Source organism: Microtus oregoni, unplaced genomic scaffold, assembly GCF_018167655.1.
Source record: "Microtus oregoni isolate MIOR12 unplaced genomic scaffold, Mior012 000015F_ref0000493, whole genome shotgun sequence".
NCBI lineage: Eukaryota > Metazoa > Chordata > Mammalia > Rodentia > Cricetidae > Microtus > Microtus oregoni.
In genome coordinates, this window is record NW_024543074.1 from 37,130,437 (window position 1) to 37,155,334 (window position 24,898).

General features: G+C 47.2%; 1 protein-coding gene across 1 annotated transcript; it reads left to right on the forward strand.

Moving 5' to 3' along the window:
• Positions 1–211: 211 nt before the first annotated feature.
• Usp22 (ubiquitin specific peptidase 22) lies at positions 212–24,207 on the forward strand. Its single transcript, XM_041664583.1, has 13 exons — positions 212–564; positions 5,867–5,999; positions 7,531–7,644; positions 11,827–11,928; positions 12,685–12,854; positions 14,279–14,426; positions 15,069–15,174; positions 16,356–16,514; positions 17,608–17,734; positions 18,859–18,950; positions 20,316–20,378; positions 20,780–20,929; positions 21,603–24,207. Exons 1-13 carry the CDS (start codon positions 394–396, stop codon positions 21,643–21,645), a joined length of 1,578 nt encoding a protein of 525 aa, XP_041520517.1. The 5' UTR covers positions 212–393; the 3' UTR covers positions 21,646–24,207.
• Positions 24,208–24,898: the final 691 nt, after the last annotated feature.

Below are 24,898 nucleotides of genomic sequence, written 5' to 3' on the forward strand. Positions count from 1 at the left end.
AGCCCTCCAGCCTATGATAACCGCCGACCGTACCGCAGACAGGCAGACAACCAATGGCGTGACGCGAGGGCGGGATTCCGTTGGCCCCACCTCCTCGGGTCCGGCGTCTCGCGGGAGCTAGCGGACTCGAGTGGGACTGTGGGGCGGGGCCTAGAGCGACGGAGCCTGCGCACTGCGGCCGCCGGCCTGGGTGACGTTATCCTCTCCCGCGAAGAGCCCCGCCCCGCCCCGCCCCGCCCTCCTCGAAGCTGGAGAGTGCTGCGTGAGCCATCGGGGCTGCAATCCCCTGCCTCGGTTCTCCGCGCGGTCTTTGTCCGCCGCTTTGTTCTCGCCGCTCTGGCGTCGTCCTCGCCCCCGTCTCCGCCCGCCCCGCGCGCTCGGGCTTTGCCCGCCATGGTCACCCGGCCCGAGCCTGAGGTCGAGGCCATGGATGCTGAGCTGGCCGTGGCGCCGTCGGGCTGCTCGCATCTGGGCAGCTTCAAGGTGGACAACTGGAAGCAAAACTTGCGGGCCATCTACCAGTGCTTCGTGTGGAGCGGGACGGCCGAGGCCCGCAAGCGTAAGGTGCGTCCGAGGCCTGCCCGGCTCTCCTGCTTGGGACACAGGGAGTGTGTGTGGGGGGGGGGGGGATGTAGGAGAGAAGCCTGGCAATGCGGGGAGGGGGTGAGGGGAAGCCAGGCGGTGCAGGGAGGGAGCGGGGAGAAGCCTCGCCGTGCGGGGAGGGGCAGAGGAAGGGGCGAGGCAAAGCCTCCCGGTGCAGGGAGGAGGTAAGGGGTGGGCGAAAGGAAACCTCTAGGTGCAGGGAGGGGAGTGTCTGAAGAGGAAGACTCGGCCTTGGCGTTCGGCCTAGACCGTCGAGGCCGAGTAGCCTTGGTCTGTGAAGGTCGCGGTGCGGGGTCGGGGTCAGCGAGGTGGTTCTGCGGGTGGTGCCGGGGCTGAGACCCGCAGCACACACATGAGGCTGGCAGGGCCTCTGCGCACTCGAGCTGGGAAGCGAGGTTTTAGATTGTAGGAGGTGATTGATGTCCGCAGCCATCGAGGTAGTAATGGCTGTTTTGTTGTTTACTGGTCCTGTAATCCCAGCAGCTATGACTATATTGTTAGTGATTTGCAAGTCGGAAAACGTTCTTTAATCTTAGACTTCATTATTACAATTTGATTTTGAGGTGAAAACTGGAATGGGGATTTTTTTTTTGTTCGGGTTCTAAGTCATGTTAAGTATTAAATTCTCTCTCTTTAGTTTTTGAGGCAGGGTTTCTCTGTGTAGCCCTGGCTGTCCTGGAACTCTGTTTGTAGACCAGGCTGCCCTCAAACTCACAGAGACCCACCTGCTTCTGCCTCCCGAGTGCTGGGATTAAAGGCGAGCATCACCACACCCGACCTAATTCTCTTTTTTATCAATCATGGTGGAAGACACCGCAATAACATCTTTAGTGTGACTAAAAGTTTATATTCTGTAACAGCCTGTTAGGGTCAGAAATTTATTGTATTTTCAGACAATAGTCTTCCTATGAAGAAAGGCTGGCCTTAAACACCTAAACCTCCTGTCAAAGTTTTGTGAGGACTGAGATTGCACAGGTGAACCATCATGGCACAAAAGTGCCAGATTGACATCAGTGTTCCACGGTCATAATTTTGTCACCGATCCTGGATTGAGATGTGTTGTAAAACTCATTTTTACATGGGAGGAATTGGGGGATCCTCCCCTTTCTCTTTCTGTCTTTTGCTTTCCCCTCCATCTTCCCGACTCTAGTTCCGTGTAGCATCACACAAGGAAATGAAAAATTTCCTTTTTAATTAGAACTGCTCAGCTGAATATTTAAATTTCCACTGTGCTAGAAGTTCTTTATTAAGTGATGTTCACAGCCCAGAATTCAGACACTCGTGCCACACTCACAAACCGTGTTTTGTTGAACTACAGTGAAGTAGGAAATGAAGGCAGCTAGTTGTGCTCTTGAAGATGCCTGGACTTTAGCTTGTGTGCGGAACTCCACTTCTCTGAAGTTCCCTCCGCCTCAGAATGTTCTCATTTCACAAGCCAGTTATTCTTCTAAAAAATACTTGACCAGGCATAAGAGGGAATACAAATAAATATCTGGAAAAGTATTGATCTTCAGCCATCAGAGCAGTGTCTGCCCCCAAGAAGAATGACAGCAAACAGGATATGGGAGACAGGGGAGTCCTTATATACACTGTTGGTGGGGGTGTAACCTACAGCCTTTTGTAAGCCAGTGGAGACCCCGCAAAGAGCTGGAACTAGACTACCATGTCACTGAGCCATTCCAGTCCTTTGTATAGACCCAGAGGACTAAACACAGGACAGCGATGCAGGAGGACTTCTTAGTGGGAAGAAATCCAAAAATTGGGGGGGGGGGGAGGGATAGTGTTGGCCATGAGTTTAAATATGTATTAGGATGTCATAATGAAACTACTATATGATAATTAAAAAAATGAAGGAAGAAGCATCGTTAGGTGTCTGTCAGATTTGTTTGCAGCCTGTGGGTTACGACTTAGGAGAGAGTACCTTAATGTGAATGTTGTGGAAAAAGCTCCTTGCAAAGCCCAGTCCAAGTTAACGTCCAGTTTCCACCATCCACAGAGCTAGCTTTGGGTACTGGCTGATGGGCAGGCTGAAACATTCCTCTGAAGAGGTTACCACAACAGCCACTCTTTGTAGGTGGGAAGCAGCCCTGCTACCAGTGGTTCTAGAAGCCAGCTGTGCTGCTCCCCAGATACCCCCTCAGCACCCTGTGCGCCCCGTTGTGCCTCTCCCTGGCAACTTCATTGCTGATGCATAAATTGGGTTTTTAAAACCTGAGCCTTGAGGATGACTAGAAATTCATCTTCACACTTAGTGGTATTGGTAGGGTGGACGCTAGGGTAATAGCGGATAGGAATCCTGTGTCACCGTTGGAGGACTGCTGTAACAAGTGCCACTGTAACACTCCCCACTATAGGGGTGAAGTGTCTGGAGGGCCTCCCTGCCAGGACTCTAAAGAGTTCATCCTGGTCTCCCTCTTCTGAGACCCAAGCCACGGTCTCCAGTGTCCATTTTGTCATTCACATGAGCTTAGCTTCTGGTCCTGTCATTGTTTTTTAGGAGGGAGGGTGCTTGTGCCAGCATTTAGTGATCACCCAGACTATCACACCTTTTCTAAATAGGATAACCTCACAGTTTGTGGGGTTAATACTTGGCCTTTGTTTAAGCATCGTGATTTTAAACTGAATGTGTTTAATGAACTACTCTAGGGTTTTTTTCAGTTCTAAAAATTAAAGCCTTATCTAAATTAAACCCTTCACTTGTAGGATAAATGAAGCCAGAAGGCATACCTCAAATAAACTCTGTGGGTAAATAGCACCCACTTTAGGGTCTTAAGCTGCCACACCATCCAGTGGCCACTGACCATACATGCCATTTTAAATAAAGGTTAAATTCTGGTTGTGCTAGGCATACCGTAGCCTGAGCTCAGCATGTTGCTGTGATCTACCACAATGAATAGTGCTAACAAATAATATAAAATATGTAAGGGGAGGTTATTATTAATATTTGTTTGTTTTTTAAGGAGGTATTTCCCTATGTAGTCCATACTGGCCTCAAACTCAGCAATTGTTCTGCCTCAGCTTTCAAAGTGCTAGGACTACAGGCGTGTGCCACTGTGTTTTGTTAAAAGTGAGAGGTTTATGACTGACTGTATCAAAGACCATCCCCGTTTTCTGTATTCATTGCAAATTCTAGTTTTTTGACTAGCTGATAACATTCAGAAGAGAATCTGCCCTGTGTTTTTAATCTAGTGTCTTCCACAGCAAGTGGCAAACCTGTAGTTCCGCCTTAATTTTACTGTGCTCCCTGTGTAGTCACCAGGTGAAGAGAGGAGGCGGGTCTTCCCTGAGAACTTTCTCTTGCTCTCGTACTCACCCAGAGATGCTGCTTATTTCATGTGTTGGAATCCTACCCCTTATAAGACACATGTGTATTCCACAGTTTAAACTTTTTACTCTCTTCTGACCCCCTTCCCCCATGCTCTTCCAGTGAGCTTTGGTGACCCTTTAAATTATTGCAACATCTCACCTATTAATTTACCTATGTAGGTCCTTTTTGTGTTATTTATTTTGTATTCTATTTTTCAAACCATTTGTAGAAGATGTATACATTTTAATGGTTATTTACTTATTTATTTATTTGGTTTTTCAAGAAAAGGGCCAGAAGAGGGCATCAGGTCCTCTAGAAATGGAGTTCTAGAAAGGTGTGAGTTACCACATGGGTATTGGGACTTGAACACAGGTACTCTCCAAGAGCAACCAGTGCTTCTAACTATCAAGCCATTTCTAGCTCCATTTTTGCCATTGTTTTCTTCAAATTGTCTGGAAATCAGTTGATGGCATCTGGGTAATATTGCCATCAACCTCCATGAGATTGAAGATGTAGTCTTATGACATAATAACGAACACTGTCCACGAATAACATGAGAATATAACTATCTCATGTCATGCATAGCCCATACTTAAATACTAACTTGCATTGCCTTCAGTTAGCACAACTCCCTGAGCTAACCTCCAGTGAGAAATGACTGGGACCAGATGTTCAGCAGGTAGATCTGCTGTGCACTCTGGGTCCAAACCTATGCACAAGTTCAGCAAAACCAGAAACTCAGTTAGTCCAAGCCCAGCACTTACGGAGCAGTGGAACAACTCTGTACAACCACGCCACCCAGAGTGTGCCAGCTTCCGTCACTGAAGGAACAGTGGAGTATGAGTTGGAGGATTCAGTCTATGCAGTCTGCCCACCTCACCAGATTTCGGCACATTGTATCTACTCCCTGTCTCCCCAGCAGAAGTCTGCACAGTTGACTTGTACTATGACATAGCCTGTGGTCATACCACGCCCATATCAGCATGTCTTTGGTACAGGGTAGTAGCACTATTTATCTGTTCATTGACTTGGTAGGTAATTGGTCTATTTTTGCAATTTTGAGTGCCATTGATAGTTTTATCTGGTGATCCTAGTGTCCATGAATGATTCTATTTAAGTCAGTTGTTACTGTGATGATTATAGAAAATGGGCTTTGTTTTGTCTTTCCCACTACAGTTATATGGAACTCTACTAGGAAGAAGACTTCGGGAGAGCTAGTATGTGTGCTTGTATAGTAGTAATTTTAGTATGGATTTGGATGCCTTTTGTTCTTTATCAGGTTTAAGTAGTTCATTCTTACTGTTCATATATATGTCAGATCATGCCTTGGTTGCCCAGTGAGCATATTAACTCTGGCCCTTCCTCCTCCCATCCGGCCTGCAGTGCTGCAGACGGGCACATTCTTGGGTGGTGTGAGTATGTAGACTTGTCTACCGCTGCATCCATACTTGCTGTGATTGCGTTGCTGGGTTTCTGTGGTCTGATTCTTAGCAGTGGATTTTTCTTTTTTTTTTCCTTTGTGTATTGCTTTAATTTGTGTCTGTTTTCTGTAGTTCTTCTTTTAAACTCATTGTACATTGTTTTTAGGACCTTGATTCTTAAGCTTCAAAATGATAACCTGGGCTAAGGATGGCTGGGTATGAGCTTCTGCCTGGCTGGGAATGAGCTTCTGCCTGGAGCGCAGGTGAACTCGCCTGGGGCACTATTCAGTACTGAGTGTGAGAAAATGATGTCATCACCGTAGCTGTTCTCTTGTTGATTTGTTTTTGAGCTAAACTAAGTGCTTTGGGAAAACAGAAAGAATGGAATGCTGTGTTAAAGTGTAAAGACTCAGAAGAAAGCTCCTGTACTCCCTCCCACCAGTGCCCAAATCGTGATCCTCTGACGTGGACTCCACGTTTCCTCTTGAACTCCTGTTGCATTCATACTGCTCATAACGCCTTCTCTGAATTTCAGGCAAAGTCCTGTGTCTGCCATGTCTGCGGCATCCACCTGAACCGGCTGCACTCCTGCCTCTACTGTGTCTTCTTTGGCTGTTTCACCAAGAAACACATCCATGACCATGCAAAGTCTAAGCGGCACAACCTGGGTAAGGCACCCTCCTGCAGTGGGAGCTAGAGCAGGCATCGGCTCTGGTAGCATGTTATCTTTCCAAAAAGCCCAATGGGATGAAAGAGTCCTTGTGAAACTGAGCTCTCAAGTGGGCGTTGGCATTTGTTTGAGACCTTTTAAACTGGTGTTATAGTTTGACAGTGAGTTTTCTTGTTTCCAGTAGTGCAGGTTCATGAAAGGCTAGCTGAGCATTATATGACATCAAGTATATGAAGTAATTATGCATGTATATGTGAAGTAGTTGTACATGCGTGTGTGCTTGTGTATGTGTTAGTGTGTGTTATTGCTGGCTGTCTCATGCTGTGAAGTTGCCATGTGGCCAAAGATAACCTTAAACTGAACTTCTGATTCTCTTGCTTGCACCTCCCCGAGGCTGGCATTATAGGTTATGTCTACCATGTCCAGCATTTGCTTTGTTCTTTTGAACAGTCTTGTTACATAGTCCAAGATGGCCTCAGACTTGGGATCCTCTTTTGTTAGTCTTCAACGTACTAGGATTCTAGGCATGCATCATAACACCTGGCTTGGTGGTGGGTGATGTAAGCACATACAGCCACCAGTTTCCATCTTAGCCCTGTGTCCTCCTCCCTCCCCAAGTCCCTAAGTTTTAGTGTGATAGGTTTTTCTTTTTTCTTTTTTTCTTCTTGAGACAGGATTTCTGGCTGTCATGGAACTTGATTTTAGACCAGGATGGCCTCTAACTCAAAGAGATCCACCCACCTCTGCCTCCTGAGTGCCAGGACTAAAGGTGTGCACCGCCACACTCGATGGGCTTTTATTTTCATTTCTCTTGAAATAGTTTCTAGGGCTGGAGAGATGGCTCAGGGTTTTAAAATCATTGACTGCTCTTCCAGAGGACCCGGGTTCAATTCCCAGCACCCACATGACAGTTCATAACTGTCTGAAAGTCCAGCTCCAGAGGATCCGACACCCTTAGCAAAACACCAATGCACATAAAATAAAAATTTAAAAAAAAAGAAATAGTTTCTAGTTTAAAGTAGCAGTTGGGACAGATACCTTGATAAGTTTGGTGTCTGTGCTATGAAGTCAAGGATTTTTGAGTGGAACCTGTTATACCTGTCCCTCGAGAAAAAGGACTCAGTCAAGGGACAACAGCAAATAGCTCTTAGTGTCCCTTACAAGATTGCCAGCCATTGAGGATATAGCAAAGTCTCATTCCCTAGCCAGACAGGTCACTAAGAATCCTTGTGGGCCTAAAATAAATTCTCTGAACTTTTGCCCTAGTTTTGAATTTTGTGCTTGCACAGCTGAAGCAAAGCATCCTGATCCTTGAATCAGTGCTTTACGAGGCACAGGTATGTGCGTCCCGTTCTCGCTCGGCCCTGGGGTTAGCAGACATACTTCATCCACCCTGGATGAACCATTGCAGTTGGAACTCCTACAGCTCACAAAGAAAGATGCTCTGGACAGCTAGTGTTCAGCTGCCTGCAGCACTACCTTGACATACTGGATTTAATTGTGTTCTCTTCCCTCCTTTCTTTCTGCAGCTATTGACCTGATGTATGGAGGTATATACTGCTTCTTGTGTCAGGACTACATCTATGACAAGGACATAGAAATCATTGCCAAAGAGGAGCAACGCAAGGCTTGGAAGATGCAAGGTGCGTTCATGGTGCTTAGAGAAGGTTAGGTGGCCAAAAAATGGTCAAGGGAGCTGGCTTGGGCTGGGTAGGAGAGAAAAAACAAGTCCTACTTTTCCTTTGGCTGTCACATAGCTCACAGAAGTGATGAAGGTAATGCAGAAACCATGAGATGGGTTATTGGTCCTTAGGAGAGGATGGATGAGCTGAGATGGGTTATTGGTCATTAGGAGAGGATGGATGAGCTGAGATGGGTTATTGGTCCTTAGGAGAGGATGGATGAGCTGAGATGGGTTATTGGTCCTTAGGGAGGATGGATGAGCTGAGATGGGTTATTGGTCCTTAGGAGAGGATGGATGAGCTGAGATGGGTTATTGGTCCTTAGGAGAGGATGGATGAGCTGAGATGGGTTATTGGTCCTTAGGAGAGGATGGATGAGCTGAGATGGGTTATTGGTCCTTAGGGAGGATGGATGAGCTGAGATGGGTTATTGGTCCTTAGGGAGGATGGATGAGCTGAGATGGGTTATTGGTCCTTAGGAGAGGATGGATGAGCTGAGATGGGTTATTGGTCCTTAGGAGAGGATGGATGAGCTGAGATGGGTTATTGGTCCTTTGGAGAGGATGGATGGGTCTTCCACCACAATACCCCAGGCTGTGTTCATCCTTCCCACAGAAGGTCTGTTAGACATTACAATCCCTCCCTTTTCTTACTCCGTTCTCAATCCTGGCAAGTTGGGATGTTGTATTGCCTCTTGCTGGACTGGTGTGGGAATTCCTTAACTATTGGGCCAGGTGTCTGGCTCAGTTAGTGGAACCATTTCCTAACATATACAAGGCCTAGGGTTTGAACCCCAGCGTTACATATATATGAGGAAGCAAAAACTGTTGAAATTTGTCTTTCTTAGTTAGGGTTTCTATTGCTGAGAAGAGGAGGAAAACATTTAACTGTAGTGATTTGCTTACACAAATTCAGTCCATTATCATGGCAGGACATGGCTGTGTCAGGCAGATGTACTGGAGAGGTAACTGAGAATTCTACTTTTTGCATGGGCAGCAGGAAGTGATCTGTCTGTCTGGGCGTGGCTTGAGTGTATATGGACCATCAAAGCCCACCTCTACAGTAACACGCTTCCTCCACAAGACCACACCTACTCTAACAAGACCACACCTCCTAATAGTACTATTCTGTTTGGGAATTGTTTTCTTTCAAAACACCACAATGCCTGTGCCTAAATGATATAATGATAAGAGTTTCTTTTACAGTGGAGTTAGATGCATCTTAGAGACAATACCGTTAGAAATTGTGTTCTCTATTTAACAAATAACACACACATATTTTATGTGTGTGTGTGTGTGTGTGTGTCAAAAGCAGCCTGTCTCAGCATTCACAAAATGTGTGTATTCCAGGTAAGTAAAGTCCAGAAACCGTGCAGAAGTCCCCCTAACACAATGTCAGTCTTGTAGCTTTTATGTCCTAAATTTACATTTTACGCATTGAAACTTAAGTGCTCAACGAAAACGTATGGTAATAGCTACTCCTTAAATGTAAGATGTTATGTCTTCATTCTCGGTGGCATCAGTCTGGCCACGTGCCCCAGTGCCCCTGTGGTTGTGACTCCTAAGGGGCACTGCCTGGGTCAGAAAGAAGTACAGAGAACTCAAGAACAATGGCAATAGGTTTTTGATCCTACTGCACGTACTGGCTTTGGGGGAGCCTAGGCAGTTTGGATGCTCACCTTACTAGACCTGGATGGAGGTCGGTGGTCCTTGGACTTCCCACAGGGCAGGAAACCCTAATTGCTCTTTGGGCTGATTGGGAGGGGAACTTGATTGGGGGAGGGGGAGGGAAATGGGAGGCAGTGGCGGGGAAGAGACAGAATTCTTTAATAAATAAATAAAAATACCACCTTAAAAAAAAAAAAGAAGGCAAAACTCACTCTGATGGCACATTTGAGAACCTGGCTTAGTCTAACCTTTACCAAATCAGTATCTCCTCCTACCTCATCCAGACCGGATGATTCTGCCTGCAGAGATCCCTGACCAATGATTTACTCTCAGCCCTAAAGTATTCTGGAAGATGTTCTGTCTGAAATAATATCAGAAGTAACATACCAACCAGTTCCTTGTAGGAAAGGCACCATTTCCCTGATTGAGGATGGAGAATGGAGTGGTGGCTCTGGTGTACCAGTTTCGTGTTTCTGTCTGTCCTTACATGTGTTTCGTGTTTCTGTCTGTCCTTACATGTGTTTCGTGTTTCTGTCTGTCCTTACATGTGTTTCTGTCTGTCCTTACCTGTGTTTCGTGTTTCTGTCTGTCCTTACCTGTGTTTCTGTCTGTCCTTACCTGTTTCGTGTTTCTGTCTGTCCTTACCTGTGTTTCGTGTTTCTGTCTGTCCTTACCTGTGTTTCGTGTCACACCTTAGTCACAGGTGCAGCAGTGCTATGCAGCTTTGTTCTTTATTATTTCTGGGTTTACCTGGTGTCTTAGAGTTTCTATTTCTGTGACAAGACACCATGACCAAAAAGCAAATTGGGGAGAAAAGGGTTTATTTGACTTACACTTCGAAGTTGTTGCTCATCTACAAAGGAAGTCAGGACAGGAACTCATGGGAGGATCCTGGAGGCAGGAGCTGTGCAGGCCATGGAAGGAGTGCTTCTTACTGGCTTGCTCTACATGGTTTGCTTAGCCAGCTTTCTTACAGAACCCTGGACCACCAGCCTAGGTATGGCACCAATCACTAATTAAGAAAATGCCTTACAGCCAAATCTTATGGAGGCCTTTTCTAAATAGAGTCTTCCTCCTCTCAGCTAACTCTAGTTTGTGTGTCCGGTTGACATAAGACTATCAGCACACCTGATTTCCCCCAGTTTCCAGAGAAGCTCACAGTTGTCTGCATTAACAATACTGGGTCTGCGTCCCTCTTGAGCAGTAAACAACATGTCTCTAATGTGTCAGCATCATTGTTGTGTGCTGGGGAAGTAGACCACAACCCTGACATGACTGTTTTGTTTTTGTTTGTTTGTTTTTAAACTTCCCCGTTTGCCTTCTATTGCTGTCAATAAAACACTGACCCAGAACATTTTACCCTTCCAAGTCACAGTCCTTCACTGAGGGAAGTCAGGGCAGAAACTGAAGCAGAGACCATGGAGGAAAGCTGTGTACTGCTTTGGTTCTCATGGTTCATACAGCTATCTTCTTTTGTACCCTAGGACCACCTGCCCAGGGGTAGCGCTCCCTGCAGGCCAGTTTGATGGAAGCAGCTCTTCAGTTGAGGCCCTCCCCTCCCAGCTGATCCTAGATGTGTCAGGTTGACAAAGAGTTTCCGGAAGGTAGAAACAGGTGCTCTCAGGAGTCCAGGGTTTCGTGTTTTTTTTAGCCAGTTGTTTCTGTTCCCACAAAACAATTCATATCACCATTATGTGGGGATATAGTATTTCTTTGTGCAGAACACTTGAACCATTAGTTGACATTCATGTGCTAGGGCCATCTGGGCAAGCGATGGTTACTGAGTTAGAAATTGAAAGTCGTTTAGGACAGGTCCTTCTGAGTGGGGTGTGCGCCAAGTGTGCTCTGCGTTACCTTTTGGGTACCATTGTCGTGGGTTCCAGTCTTCAGGACTATCACCAGCAAGTAGGTCAGAGTGCATTTTCAGCAGGCTGTGGCGTATGATTTCTGGCACTTGGGAGATGAGCAGACTGATCTTTGAGTTTGAGGCCAGCCAATCTACATAGCAAGTTCCTGGCCAACCAAGGCAACATAACTCAGCCGACCAAAAAAAAAAAACGCATTTTCTTTTTCTTAGGCAATTCTGGGGATCAAATATGGGCCACACATTGGTAGGTAAATGATCTCCCACTAAGCTGCACCTCAGACTTAAAGTACTTATTGTCTGTTAGTCTCATTTCCGGAAAGATCCTTTGTGAGTTACTAGGTTGCCCTATTGTAACTGATGTACTATCTCTGGATCCAAGGCATTTGAGAAACATTAGTGTCTGGCAGTTTGATGGGTCGTGTTTCTTTCCTTAACTCAATAAACATGGCGTATTAATAGACACTCGCTGAGGGAGACTCGAGGTAATCTGGCACCTCTCAGCACAGCGGGTGTTAGAAGAAGGGTCCCTTCTCCGAAATGCAGCCTTACAACTGTTATTTACAAGAGAACTTAAATACCATTGCCTGAGACTGTTTCCCATCTGCTTAGGTGTTGGAGAGAAGTTTTCAACTTGGGAACCAACCAAGCGGGAACTGGAACTGCTGAAGCACAACCCAAAGAGGCGGAAGATCACCTCCAACTGTACCATAGGTGGGTGAGGGGCATGCAGGGTGTCAGATAGGTAGAAAGCCTTGCCTTTCTGTTAGTACAGCATTCTTCCCAGGCCATGCCTTAGGGGCCTTCCTGGATTTGTTCAGCACTCAGCTCTTAAGCGCCTAGTCTTCAGGGGTCTTGTAGACGTGGGATGCAAAGGAATGAGTGGAGACGACCCCTCCCAGTTCCTTGGCATCTGCATGGCTGAAAGCACTTGCATGTGTTCTGGTCAAAGCTGCTCCTCATGGAGAGTTGATAATGCAAGTAAGTGAAGTTGTTCTGTTTTTGGTTTTTTGAGACAGGGTTTCTCTGTGTAGACCAGGTTAGCCTCAAACTCAGAGATCCAACTGCTTCTGCCTCCCTAGTGCTGGGATTAGAGGTGTGCATCACCACCCCCGCTGATAGCCACTTCTTCTAAAAAGGAGGAAGTATATTTTAGAGCTTGTTTGAAAAGCATTTTGACTTGTTACAAAGGCTCTTTTCTGACTGATGTGCCTGTTTTCATAGTAAATACATTTGGGTAATACTGTGGAAACATAAAGAAGAAAGTGGAGGGGCAGTGGTGAAGAGCGTTCTGCTGTCCATACAGAAATTAGAGAGCACTGCACTCTCACTTTCCCGCTCTTGTCACGCTGCATGATGAGTGAAGAAAGTGACTGGTCGTGGGGTGTAGAGGAAGCTTCGGCTGGGGTCTGGCGTCCTGGGTCTGCACTCAGTGCACGGGTAACACTGCTCTCGATGGCTCCCATCCAGGTCTGCGTGGACTGATCAACCTGGGGAACACATGCTTCATGAATTGCATCGTGCAGGCACTGACCCACACACCACTTCTGAGAGATTTCTTCCTGTCAGACAGGCACCGCTGTGAGATGCAGAGCCCCAGCTCCTGCCTGGTCTGTGAGATGTCCTCTCTCTTCCAGGAGGTGAGTGCAGGCACAGCTGTACAGCTGCCCCTTTCCCTGCTTCTAAGGAAGTGAAGCAGTTGAGGATAACCATACCTAAATATTTTTCAATATGTGACTGTACTGTGAAAGGCATAGCTTTTTACAAAGGGATTGCTAGAGATAGGTTGTTGGTTTGGCTTTTTGGAGACACATTGTTCACCAAAGAAAAGAGCCCTCAAAGTAGGCAGTCAGCTTAAGGATGGCATTCATCTCCAGGAATCCTGGACGTTTCATATGTAAATGCTGTTGTCTGGGTGAGGGACAGTTAGCTCAATGATTAAGAGTACTGGCTGCTCTTCCAGAGGACACAGTTCAATTCCCAGCACCCATGTTGCAGCTAACAACTGTTTGTAACTCTGGTTCCAGGGAATCTGATGCCTTCATACATATACATGGGGCAAAACACCAATGCACATAAAATATAAATAAATAAATAAATCATTTAAAAAAAATTTTTAAGCTGTTGTTTGATCCCTGCATTCAAGACATGCTGAAGATGTGTGCTGGCCCCTTTTTCTGCTTCATTCTCAGTGGCAGTGGATAACCCTTCCCAAGTATGCTCAAAGGCCTCTGCTCTGCAGACTGGCAGCACAGGGAGCCAGTGCTTACTAAGGCTGTCCTTGATCTCATGATAAAACTTGTGATGTCTATCCCTAAGCAAAGTGATGTCCCCTTGTTCAGGCTTGATTTCAGCACTTACTGACTTAGTGGAAGAAGTCCTGGGATGAGTTTGGGAAGTGCGCTCTGGTAGAAGGGGTGGTGGGTGCTTTGTGAGGAACATTGTATAGAATGAATCACTTGATTTTGCTCTTCATTGTGTAGGCTTACCAGCAGAAGTAAAGTGGAAAAAAGTGAGATTCGAATCTAGTGAGTTCAAATAAAATTGCAATTGGTGGGGCTGGAGGAATGGCTCATCAGTAAGAGCACTGGCTGCTCTTCCAGAGGTCCTGAATTCAATTCTTAGCACCCATACAGTGGCTCACGACCATTTGTAACTGTAGTCTCATGGGATCAGATGCCCACTTCTGGTGTGCAAATATACTTACAGGTAAAACACCCTCATACATAAAGTATATAAACAAATAATTTAAAATCTTTTTTTTTAAAAAAAAATATAATCGTGAAAAGAAAAACAAGCAATTGTCTGGTGGTAGTAGCACACGCTTTTAATCCCAGCACTCGGGAGGCAGAGGCAGGAAGATCTCTGTAAGTTCAAGGCCAGCCTGGTCTACAGAGCAAGTTCCAGGACAGCCAGGGCTATTATACAAAGAAACCCTGTCTTGGACGAAAGAAAGAAAAGCAAGTCTATCTGAGCAGGCCACCTACCCAGTCTATAGCCATGGATTTTTTGCCAGATGAAGACTGGCAGGTGTTCTAGTTGTCTCTTGTCCTTCTCTAAACAGTTTTACTCGGGGCATCGCTCCCCACACATTCCGTACAAGCTGCTGCACCTGGTATGGACGCACGCCCGGCACCTGGCGGGTTATGAACAGCAGGACGCACATGAATTCCTCATTGCAGCCCTGGACGTCCTCCACCGGCACTGCAAAGGTGAGCCTGCCACCATCTCCCTGCTGGGCTGGGCAGGTAGGGACTTTCCTTAAAAATGGAGCAGAGCAAGGCTGGTGCTACCCCAGCAGCTGTAGATAATGCTTGATCTGTCTTATAGACAGTGTAGTTAGGTTCTGTTTCCACTAAGAAAGATCGCATGGCCGCTTCTAAGGAGTTCTTCACAGTTTGTTTTGTTATTATCAATTGAATTTGGATATTTTTTGGAGGCAGCATCTCACTGTGTAGCTCAAACTGGCCTAAAGCACAGGTCCTCTTGCCTCAGCCTCCTGAGTACTGGGATTACAGGTGTGAACCTCTGTACAAGAATAGTGGTCCCAGGTGAGCATGCTGGCACATCTGTAATTCTAACACCCAGGTGGCAGAGGCAGGCAGATCTCTGCAAGTTCAAGGCCAGCCAGAGCTACCTTCCCCTGACTCGGGAAAGAAAGAAAGGAAGAATGACATACCCCACCCCACCCCTGCCATCAGATAGATCTCTTGTTGAAATAAATACCTTCACATACCTCATAGAGTGTTGGTCCTCCTGGTGTCCTCCTTTTTGCTGGATGGATGTGGACTTACTGACTGCTTTGTGCTGTCTTGGTGACATTGCTAATGGTAGTCACACATCTCTGTCCTCAGGTGATGACAATGGGAAGAAAGCCAACAACCCTAACCACTGCAATTGCATCATCGACCAAATCTTTACGGGTGGGCTCCAGTCTGATGTCACATGTCAAGTCTGCCAGTAAGTGTTCCCATCAGCTGGACAGTCACCATGAGTGTTTTAATCTGCCATAGCTATGCCATATTGCATTTCCCCGTCTGCAAGGGAAAGTCTTCTCTGGACTTCAACCCTAAAGCTCAGTACCTTAGAGAAGGCTCCCTGAGCTCTGTGGTGTTCATAGTGGAGCACCTGCACTAGTGTCAGGTGAGGGATAGTTACTTAAACAGCTATGCTTGGTCATTTGACGAAAAATGCCTCCAGTAGAGAAGACACGAGGAATCAACAGATTGCCTCAATCTGCAGGCCGAGAGCTCTTCCCTTGGGGGCCTGTAGAGTTTTGCTGAACTTGCAATTAGCAGGGTGTCCTTGGCAGCTTCATACATATCTCTCTGCTTTTCTTAAAGTCTTCGAAACTAAGATCCAAAGCAAGTAGCCCCTTCAGATGGCAGATCATTGGTGTCCTTGCTCCTAATGTGAATTGGCTTCTTTGCATTAGCTCACATAAAGCCAGGGTCCTTTCCAGGTGCAGCAGTTGCCGAGTGCTTTCCCCTCCAGAAGCAGAAAGGATCCTTTGACGGGAGCTGGAGAAGTGCCCCAGGCACACCCCACACCATCCCCCAGTGCCTACCTGTACTCTTCTCAGGGTTCAAGACCAGGGTGCAGGAATCTGGGGGTGCTCCTAGAGCTCTTTTGAGCCTTGTCTTTAATCAATGTAAAATCCCTCTATCCCTGACCTATAATGACTATTCTGTTAGCAAGAGGTAGCCTCGGATTTTGGTCCATAGCTGAACCCATTTTCTTATTCTGAGTTTCCCCTTTTAATATTGTAATGTAAGTCTTCTAACTTGTTAGATGCAGTATTGTTTATGGGGCTGCCAAGTGTGGCCTGTGCACTCTGTGGATGGGGGTTTCTCAGTGTCTTTGTCCATGCAGAGCACCTGGTTTCTGAGCAGTGTGGCTGCAGTTCCTAAGTGTTGTGAGCTGGATCCCAGCAACCAGGGTTCTGCCTATAGCTCAGGATTTTATACTCTGCCAGACTTCCCAAATGAAGTCATTACTGTGGACATTCCTATTATATCCTGAGGCTTCTGATGGACAGGTGGGCAGAGAAGGCAGCGTGTTTAGCCTATCTAGGGACTGCCTCAGGCCACAGTTCTCACCAGTCCTCATGTGCCCTCATGTGTTTTCATCTTTTCTTGCAGCGGGGTCTCCACCACCATAGACCCCTTCTGGGACATCAGTTTAGACCTGCCCGGTTCTTCCACCCCATTCTGGCCCTTGAGCCCAGGGAGTGAGGGCAGTGTGGTTAACGGGGAGAGCCATGCATCAGGCACCACCACTCTCACAGACTGCCTGCGAAGGTGAGACACATTCTGCAGTATTGGTTCAGAATGCTACTTCTTCTTTCCATTTACTGCTTGATTCAGTCTTTAAAAAGTAACAGAAAGGTCTGGAGAAATGGCTCAGAGGTTAAGAGCACTGGCTGATCTTCCGGAGATCCTGAGTTCAATTCCCAGCAACCACATGGTGCCTCACAACCATCTGTAATGAGATCTGGTGCCCTCTTCTGGCCTGCAGGCATACAAGGAGGCTGAACACTGTGTACACAATAAATAAATAAATAAAATCTTTAAAAAAGAAAAAAAAGTGACAGAAAAAATGACCAGAGAGAGAGAGAAAATATTAGCACATTGAAGATTATCCTGCTGCTATAAAGTGACATGGTGATCTCGGTACCCAGTGCTGCATCATAACCCCACCACCACCACCACCCACACACAGAGAAGATTGCTGAAGCTGGTGTAGGCAAGAGCATCACAATCCGTCCCACCCACAGCCCTCTTGGGCCTCACCTAAGCAGTTCAGGTCTGGCTTTCTCTAGAATTCTCGGAGGTTTGTGAGTGGAATCTCATAACACATCACCTGTGAGGTGACTCTTCCACTTTGTCTTGATCTCTGGCAGCCCAGAGAATTGTGTATGGGGTAGATCTTGCCATTCCATTACTAGCTGGTGGGCCATGGGTGATGACACCATTTGTTTATTGAGCCCTTTGGGTCTTCTGAACTGCTGCTGTCCTCATTTGTAGCTTTGTGTGGATGTATGCTCCATTGTTCTGAGACAGGTTGAGTTGCTGGAATGTATAATAACAAGAATATTAACCACCATTTCCCCAGACCTCTCAGGAAAATATGTTTGTGTATAGGTAAGAGAGAGAGAATAGATAGATAGATAGATAGATAGATAGATAGATAGATAGATAGATTATATGTATGTGTATAGGTAGAGATAGGTGGGTAGGTAGATAGAATAAGCTTAACAGAAGCAGGGAAAGTTCTTTGTGCTGTGAAATACAACACCTTTAACTGTTGCTCTGAATCTCGGGTGGTAAAATAACCTGTTCCCCCCTTTCTCCCTGTCTTCTACCTTCCTCCTATTTTCTAAATGCCTTTTAGATTTACCAGACCGGAGCACTTAGGAAGCAGTGCCAAGATCAAATGTAGTGGTTGCCATAGCTACCAAGAGTCCACAAAGCAGCTCACCATGAAGAAGCTGCCCATTGTGGCCTGCTTCCATCTCAAAGTGAGTTTCCCAGAAAACTAGCCTACAACACAGCCTCAAACTTACCAGCTCAGGTTAGAGCCCCTCAGTGTGTCCAGTCCCAAGAAACAGGAAGTAAGACTGCCTCCTGCACCTTTCTGTGTCTTGCTGACAGAGTATGCGCCTCCTTGTGAAGACAGGAAGGAACTCCTGTAGGAAGTGGGATTAGATTTTACTACTTCTGTCTCTGTGTGCGTAGGCCAGAGGGGGTGTCAGATGTCCTGCTCTGTCATACTCCACCTCACTGTGTGGAGACAGGGTCTCTCACTGAACCTGGATATAGGCTTGAGGTTGGCAAGCCCAGTGGTCCTCCTGTCTGTGCCTCCCACAGTGTTGGGGTTACAGGTGCATATGTCCAACCGCTGGCATTTTAGGTGGGTGTGGGGATTTGAACTCAGGTCCTCAAGGTCTCATAACTGCTGAGCCCTCTTTAACTTTGTTTCACTAAAAGACCCAGGCTAGGGGTGTGAGTCAGTGGTAGAACTCTTACCTAAAATGAACAAGGTTCTGAGTTCCACCCCAGAACTGCGGGAAGAAAAGATCAAAAAAACAAGGACCTGAGCATTGTGGTCTGGGCCAGAGGCCAGCAGGCTCTTTGAGAAAAGCCAAGTAGTAGGAAATTGAGTCTTTTTGTTGTTGTTACATGTATGGCTGTTTTGCCTACATGTTTATCTGTGTACCATGTGCATTCCTGGTGCCCACAGAAACCAGAAGAGGATGTGGGATCCTCTAGAACTGGAGTTACAGACTGCTGTGAGCTGCTATGTAGATGCTGAGACTCAAACTGAAGTCCTTTGGTAGAGCAGTCAGTGCTAGTATTTGAGTCTTTAAAGGCTACGAATGATTTATGCTTCCTGTCTTTATTTTAATACCCCTTTAAAATGTAAAAGATCAGTCTGATCTTGGTAGTATGCAGCTGTAATCCCAGTATTCGGGAGGCTGAGTCAGGAGGGTCCTGATTCTATGTCTACCTGAGCAGTACTATTTCAGGAAATTAGTAAGTCAAGTAGAAGCTGGCCAAGGGCCCTTTGCTGGAGCCTCCAGTTTGGACAGCCCAGCTGTTACTTTCTCTGCTCATTTGTTCCCTTCTCCCTTCATCTCTTCAGCGATTTGAACACTCAGCCAAACTTCGGCGGAAGATCACCACATATGTGTCTTTTCCCCTGGAACTGGACATGACTCCCTTTATGGCCTCCAGGTAGAAAAGTCTGGTGCCCCTGTGTGCGTCCTGGTGAGGAGGCGAGTTGTCTCATGGGTGATCAGTGCCAGGTCTTAGACCAGCTGTGTTACAGCTGTGTAGGCCTCGCCTCTCTCCCCGGCCTCAGTACTTATCCTGCTCTTATTTGGTTGCCTCCTCCTGTGAATCCTTCATTGATCACTTGTCAACTCTCAGAATTGGCAGAAGATAAAGTCACAGGCAGACCACATAACATGTTTTGGTTGATGGAGACAGATTTTGAAATACAGATAGACAGGGTTCACTTACACCAGTGGATCCTCTTTGAGATCAAATTCTGTGTATCATAGACCACATAAAATTTAACCCTCAAAAAACTACAGTGCTTGCAAATGTGTTTGCTGTCTCTGGCTGGCATCTCTAAATGTGGTGGCTTAAAACAGTAGAAATTTATTCTCAGAGTAATAGAAGCCAGAAATAGGAAACTTGTGAGAAGGGTCCTGACGGGGTTCCCTGGTGTCATCTGCTCCTGGAGCTTCCGGGTCCTTCTCTGGCTGTTACTGCCCTGGGCCCAAGGCCCTTCCGGAGTCTGTCTCAGCCGTTGGCCTGGGTACTGGTGGTTAGGGGTAGAGCTTGACTAGAAAGCCTCGTTTCAACATCTGTCGTCACATCTGCACAGGTTTTATAAATAGGTCACGCTCACAGTTTCGGGGGTCAGGGCACAGGTATTTTCAGAAGCCACACCTCAGCCCACTGTACTGTCTTCAGCAGGCTTCCCGTTATTAGTCATTGATGTCCTTCCTTTTGGACTGTGTTCCTGGGTTCACAGATCACTGTCTGAAGTGATGTCAGAGACCATGAGAATTCTCTTTGGAAAATGAGGTGCTGACATGTCCAGGGATGGGGTGACATTGTTGCCGATCCCAAGGTCTCACAGGTCTTGCTGTCTTCTGCTAACTTTGGGATTAGATAAATAAATTAGTTTGGAACCTAGCACTCCGTGCACAGCCCCTCCTCCCATTCTGTCCAACGAGCTGCTAGTGAGACACTTCTTGATGTCCCTTGTGCTCTTCAAGAACGTAGTGTGGGGCTAACTTACAGCCTTGGGAAGGAATTCTTTCTTTATTTGGTGTATTACAAGCAAAACATCACAAAGCCAGGATCAGAACCCCTAGAGGCAGAAAGTGGCTTCAGGGTCCACGGGATGTGAGGGTTTGCTGCACAGAAGCAGTAGGACCAGCCCAAGCTGGATTTCTCACCACTGTGGGGCAGTCTGCCTAGGAAAACTCACGTGTATGAAGTGTACAGTCTCGGCGTCAGTTAATCCTGTCGTTGGAGCCTGTCCCTCTGGTGGGTTAGTAATTAAGTCTTATTGCTGCCTTACAGCAAAGAGAGCCGGATGAATGGGCAGTACCAGCAGCCCCTGGACAGTCTCAACAATGACAACAAGTACGTGGGGTTGCAGGGCCTGGGGGCTGGGTGAGAGGGCATTTCTCAGATAGATGACCCTTCTTCCCTCCTTACAGTCTCCCATCTGGACAGACTCCTTTCTTGTAGCAACCCCCCCCCCCTTTTTTTTTTAAAGAGACTTCTGGTGTGAGGGTTTGCCTTGGAGCGCAGCACAATGAACTTGCTCCTTCTGGTACCATTCCCCTTGCTGTTGGTAGCACAGACGGATGGCACAAGGAAAGCAGTTACTGCCACTGCGGCTTCAGTGCAGTTCTAGGAGTTCTCTTTGCTGGGCCAGAGCTGGGTGGTGCAGAACTGGCTCTCCCAGCTGTGCAGCCGGCAAGCTCTGCTGTAGGCTGTTCAACAGACCATGATTGAGATGCTCTCTCCTTCCACACCAGGTACTCCCTGTTTGCTGTTGTTAACCATCAAGGGACCTTGGAGAGCGGCCACTACACCAGCTTCATACGGCAGCACAAAGACCAGTGGTTCAAGTGTGATGATGCCATCATCACCAAGGCCAGCATCAAGGATGTGCTGGACAGTGAAGGGTACGTGTTGGGTGGGGTTGGAGGACCTGTGCTACTGCTTGTCCATCCCTTGTGTCTCAACAGAGCCACAGGCTGGGCTGAATCTGCCACAGTGGACAGTGGCTCCTTGGATCAGATGTCACTTTAGGTCATGTTTACAGGGTGGAAGTGTTGTGGAACAGAGTTACTGTCTGTGCGTCCCCTAGATCAGAGAACATTGTGGTCAGCATTTGTCCTGCCCATTCTGTGCAGTGGTTCTAATCACCTTCTCTGCTGCTTTTGTTGCCCATGGTGTATCATCATTCACCCTTAACTTCCTTGAGTCCTTAGAATTCCCAGCCCCTAGGGTCAAGACAGACTGCCTGCCACAGATGGAGATGGTGGGTGTGAAACTCTAGGCCCTGGGAGCCTCCAGAAAGATCTCATGGAGAAAGTGTACTACTTACTGGGCAGGGGTTGGGTTTGAAGGAGATGTGGACTCTGTGTGAGGGTAGCCCCACTGGGAACAGGAGAGGTAATGACTGTAGGAGGTCGCCAATTCAGGCTGGGTAATGGGAGGCCTGTAGTGTCTCTCTGTCTTGAAGACTTGAGGTGCTGTAGTGTCCGTTCAGAAGTCAGGCTGGTGAACCGTTCTTGACTGGCGTAGCTACTTTGGAAGTTAGGATTAAGCCCATGTTCTCCTTTGCCTCCTCAGGTACCTACTCTTCTACCACAAGCAGTTCCTGGAATATGAGTAGCCTCCTACCCTGCTGGCCAGGAAAAGAGAAAGAGAGAACAAGTTGGCAATCTTCCCGACATGATCCCTGGTCTCCTCACATCAGAACACCGTGGTATCCCTCCTGTGCAGATGTGCCTCACCACATGGCCCCTCTGCACCAGGAGATGTTAGGGTGGGCATGAGCTGTAGGACTTGAGTGGAGTGTGCTCTTGGTGGACAGGAGCCAAGGGGCCACCTCTTCTCAACCTTGTGGTATGCTGAGGGCGGATGTCCTCAGAGCAGACCAGCCTCTGCCTGATGCTTCACCCTGTCACCCCACACGGGTTTAAAAAGCACTGCGCTGTTGAAAATAAGCCCATGAAAGCTGTAGAGTAGCAGAGGTGATGCCGGAGGGCAGAGTGCTTGCTGTGTTGTGTGGCATGAAGGGCAGGGGTGTGTCCTTTCTAAAGTTGTAAAATAGCCCTGGTCCCAGGTTGAGGCCACCCACAGGCTTAAAACATCTGGTCTACAGATAACTTTGTATCAATTATCTGCATGTGGAAACACCAGCCCAGATGTTCCCTTTGTTTTCTAGAAATAGGCGTCTTTACCTCTACCCCTTGCTCTTCTTCCACGCTAGTGAATTTCATAAACGTGATAGCAGTGAAGTGAATGATTATCAAGTTTATATGGAAAGCTAGGTGACCTTTCCTGAGAGCAGAATGTCTTGCTTTTTGATCAGTGTTGTTTCCTCACCCTGTACCCCTCCTTCCTCCCCACTCAGCTGGTGGCCAGGCATGGGGAACAGGGTCTCTGTTATCTTGGTCTTTGGTCCTTTTGCCTCTCCGGGTGGTTTAGTGGAGGAGTGAGATTTGAAGCTGAGTGCTCCAGGTGGAGACCGCATTGCTTTGTGTCGCCCGCCCGCCCGCTTCCCTCTGCTCTGTTCACTATAGTTTCAGTAAAGGCCAGAATGAAAAGGCTTGGTGGTGACCAGTTCTGCTGACAGAGTCAATCATGAAATTTCTTGTAAGATATTTTGCATGTGTCTTTGGACAAGGCTTAGGTTGAATATTTCTAAGAAGTTAAAATCTAGGGTCTTAGTGTTTCTCTTTATAGCACTGCCTTTTCAGTGGTGCTTGCCTAGGGGCCTGCGGCACATCACTGCAGGGGTCTCAGGGCCGCCAGGCTCTGAGCTTTAGTCTACAGCAGGTATCGTATGCATCACTCGTGCATAGCAAGTACAGCTCTATTCCGATTGTCCTTTATTTACACACCTTAAATTTGAATTCCATATACTTACCATGTGTACAGAATTTTTTTTTAACTATTTGAAAATGAGACATTTATTTACTGACAGGCTACAAAAAAGCAGGGCAGGTTCCAGCCCAGCTCCTTAGCTAGTTGTGACAGGATGAGGTAGCTGTGGCAGAACTAAGTGGCCGCTGTCCAGTTAGTGTAAAGATCACCAGAAGTCAGGGGCAGCTAAAGCCTCCTGTGCAGTGTACCCGTGTTCCTATTTCTGCATTTAAAGCAAAGAACAAACTTGAAGCATGTTTTTGAAGAAGCTCTTTTTGAGAAATATGGGTGAACCCAGATTCTCAGACATGGACCCGTGTTTGTGGGACTCAGCTGTGGAGGTACCCTTGGGGAATCTATTCTGTTTGTGAACCCCCATAGGAAAGACTTCACTGTGGTTGGCCTAGAGGAACCAGAGCCCAAACCTCTTCCTGAAGGTCTGCCTCTTTGACACTGGTGGATGGGGCATCCAGAGACAGAGGAAATGAGCAGGTGTGCTGGCCAGGCCTGCTTCCTCTGTCCCCACAGCACACAGCCCGTCTCTACCTGAGGAGGACAAAACCTGTTTTCTGCCAGAGTGACTCCAACCTTTTATATCCAAATATATTCCCCTTCTTTACCAACTCCTTGACTGCCGCACGTCTGTCTGGCCCTACCTCTGTGTCTTGGGACCTTCAGCATGCTGTCTCAGGCATGTGTGGACGGCTGAGGAGCAGATTGGAGCGGTGGGCTTGGGAAGTTCTTTCAGTTACCCCTTTGGATAGCAGGGCAGGAAAAGGGTTTCCCATCCAAGGACCATCCAGTATAGGTGCCCAGATGGTTGGGAAGTGTGTGCGACCACAGGACTGCGTTACCCAGCCCCAGTCTAGAGCGTGAGCAAACCTCTTCTATGACCGCTGGTACCAGCCTCACAGGAGACCAAACTAGCTCTCTTCAGATGTCTTCAATTCAGGAGGAGGGGTGGGATCTGCAATTCCTCTCTTCATCCCAGGAGTCCCCCCTCAAGCTGGGCTCTGGCCTGAGCGACCTACACCATGTGAACCTGAGTGCTCTTGTGTTTGGCTTGGTATGTATGCTTTTCCTTGTGTAAAATCATTGTTCTTTTTGACCAGTGGCTTGTTTCATTTATTATAGCTTTGAAATAAAATGTGAGGGGGAAAAAATCCAATGATTGTATTGTGGTTAGAAATTTTATTACCAAGACATTTGTCACTTTCTCCCCTGTCATTTTGAGGGGCTTGACTGTCTCCTCCCTGGTGACTTTAGTCTTTCCTATACCCTAATAAAGCTGCATTTTCTTCTGAAACTGACTGCTGACCCTGTTCCTAACACAGGCAGCCACAGGGTGGGTAGCAGCCATGGGTTTCCTGTGGGTAGAGATATCATGCGCTCCACCTGTTCTGTAATGAATCACCTGCTTAACCCTCCCACCTGCCAGGCACACGGCCACACTTTAATCCCTGCTCTTGAGAGGCAGAGGCAGACAGATCTCTGCCTGGTCTGCATAGTGAGTTCCAGGTTAGCCAGAGTTACACAGCGAGACCCTGGCTCAAAACACAAAACAAACACTGCTTCCTTCTGTGGGCAGGAGGATTAGTGAGGAACACTCCCCAGCAGAGGTGTGTGGTGGGTGCTGATGTCTCTTCCCCATCCCAGCCTCAGGTGGTCAGAGCTCACCTGGTTGGATCAGACCTTTGTCTCAGAAACCAGTGAGATCTGAAATTCTGGCCCTCCTTGTTTGGATGCTCTTTTTATCAAAATGGTCCAGAGAAATGTGCCCCTTAGAGTCCTCGGCCTCACTGTAGCAGTTTCGACAGATTAAATGGGACAGCTGCCAGGTACCACAGGTGGAAAATTTCCCTACCCTCAAGGTCTAAGACTCAAATTAACACTCAGAGTAGTAGAGCAAGTGCATTAGTATGCATAACATTGTGGGGTCAATCCCCAGCCCAAACCTCCCAAAAAGGAGGGGGCCTGGAGAGATGGCTTAGTGGTTA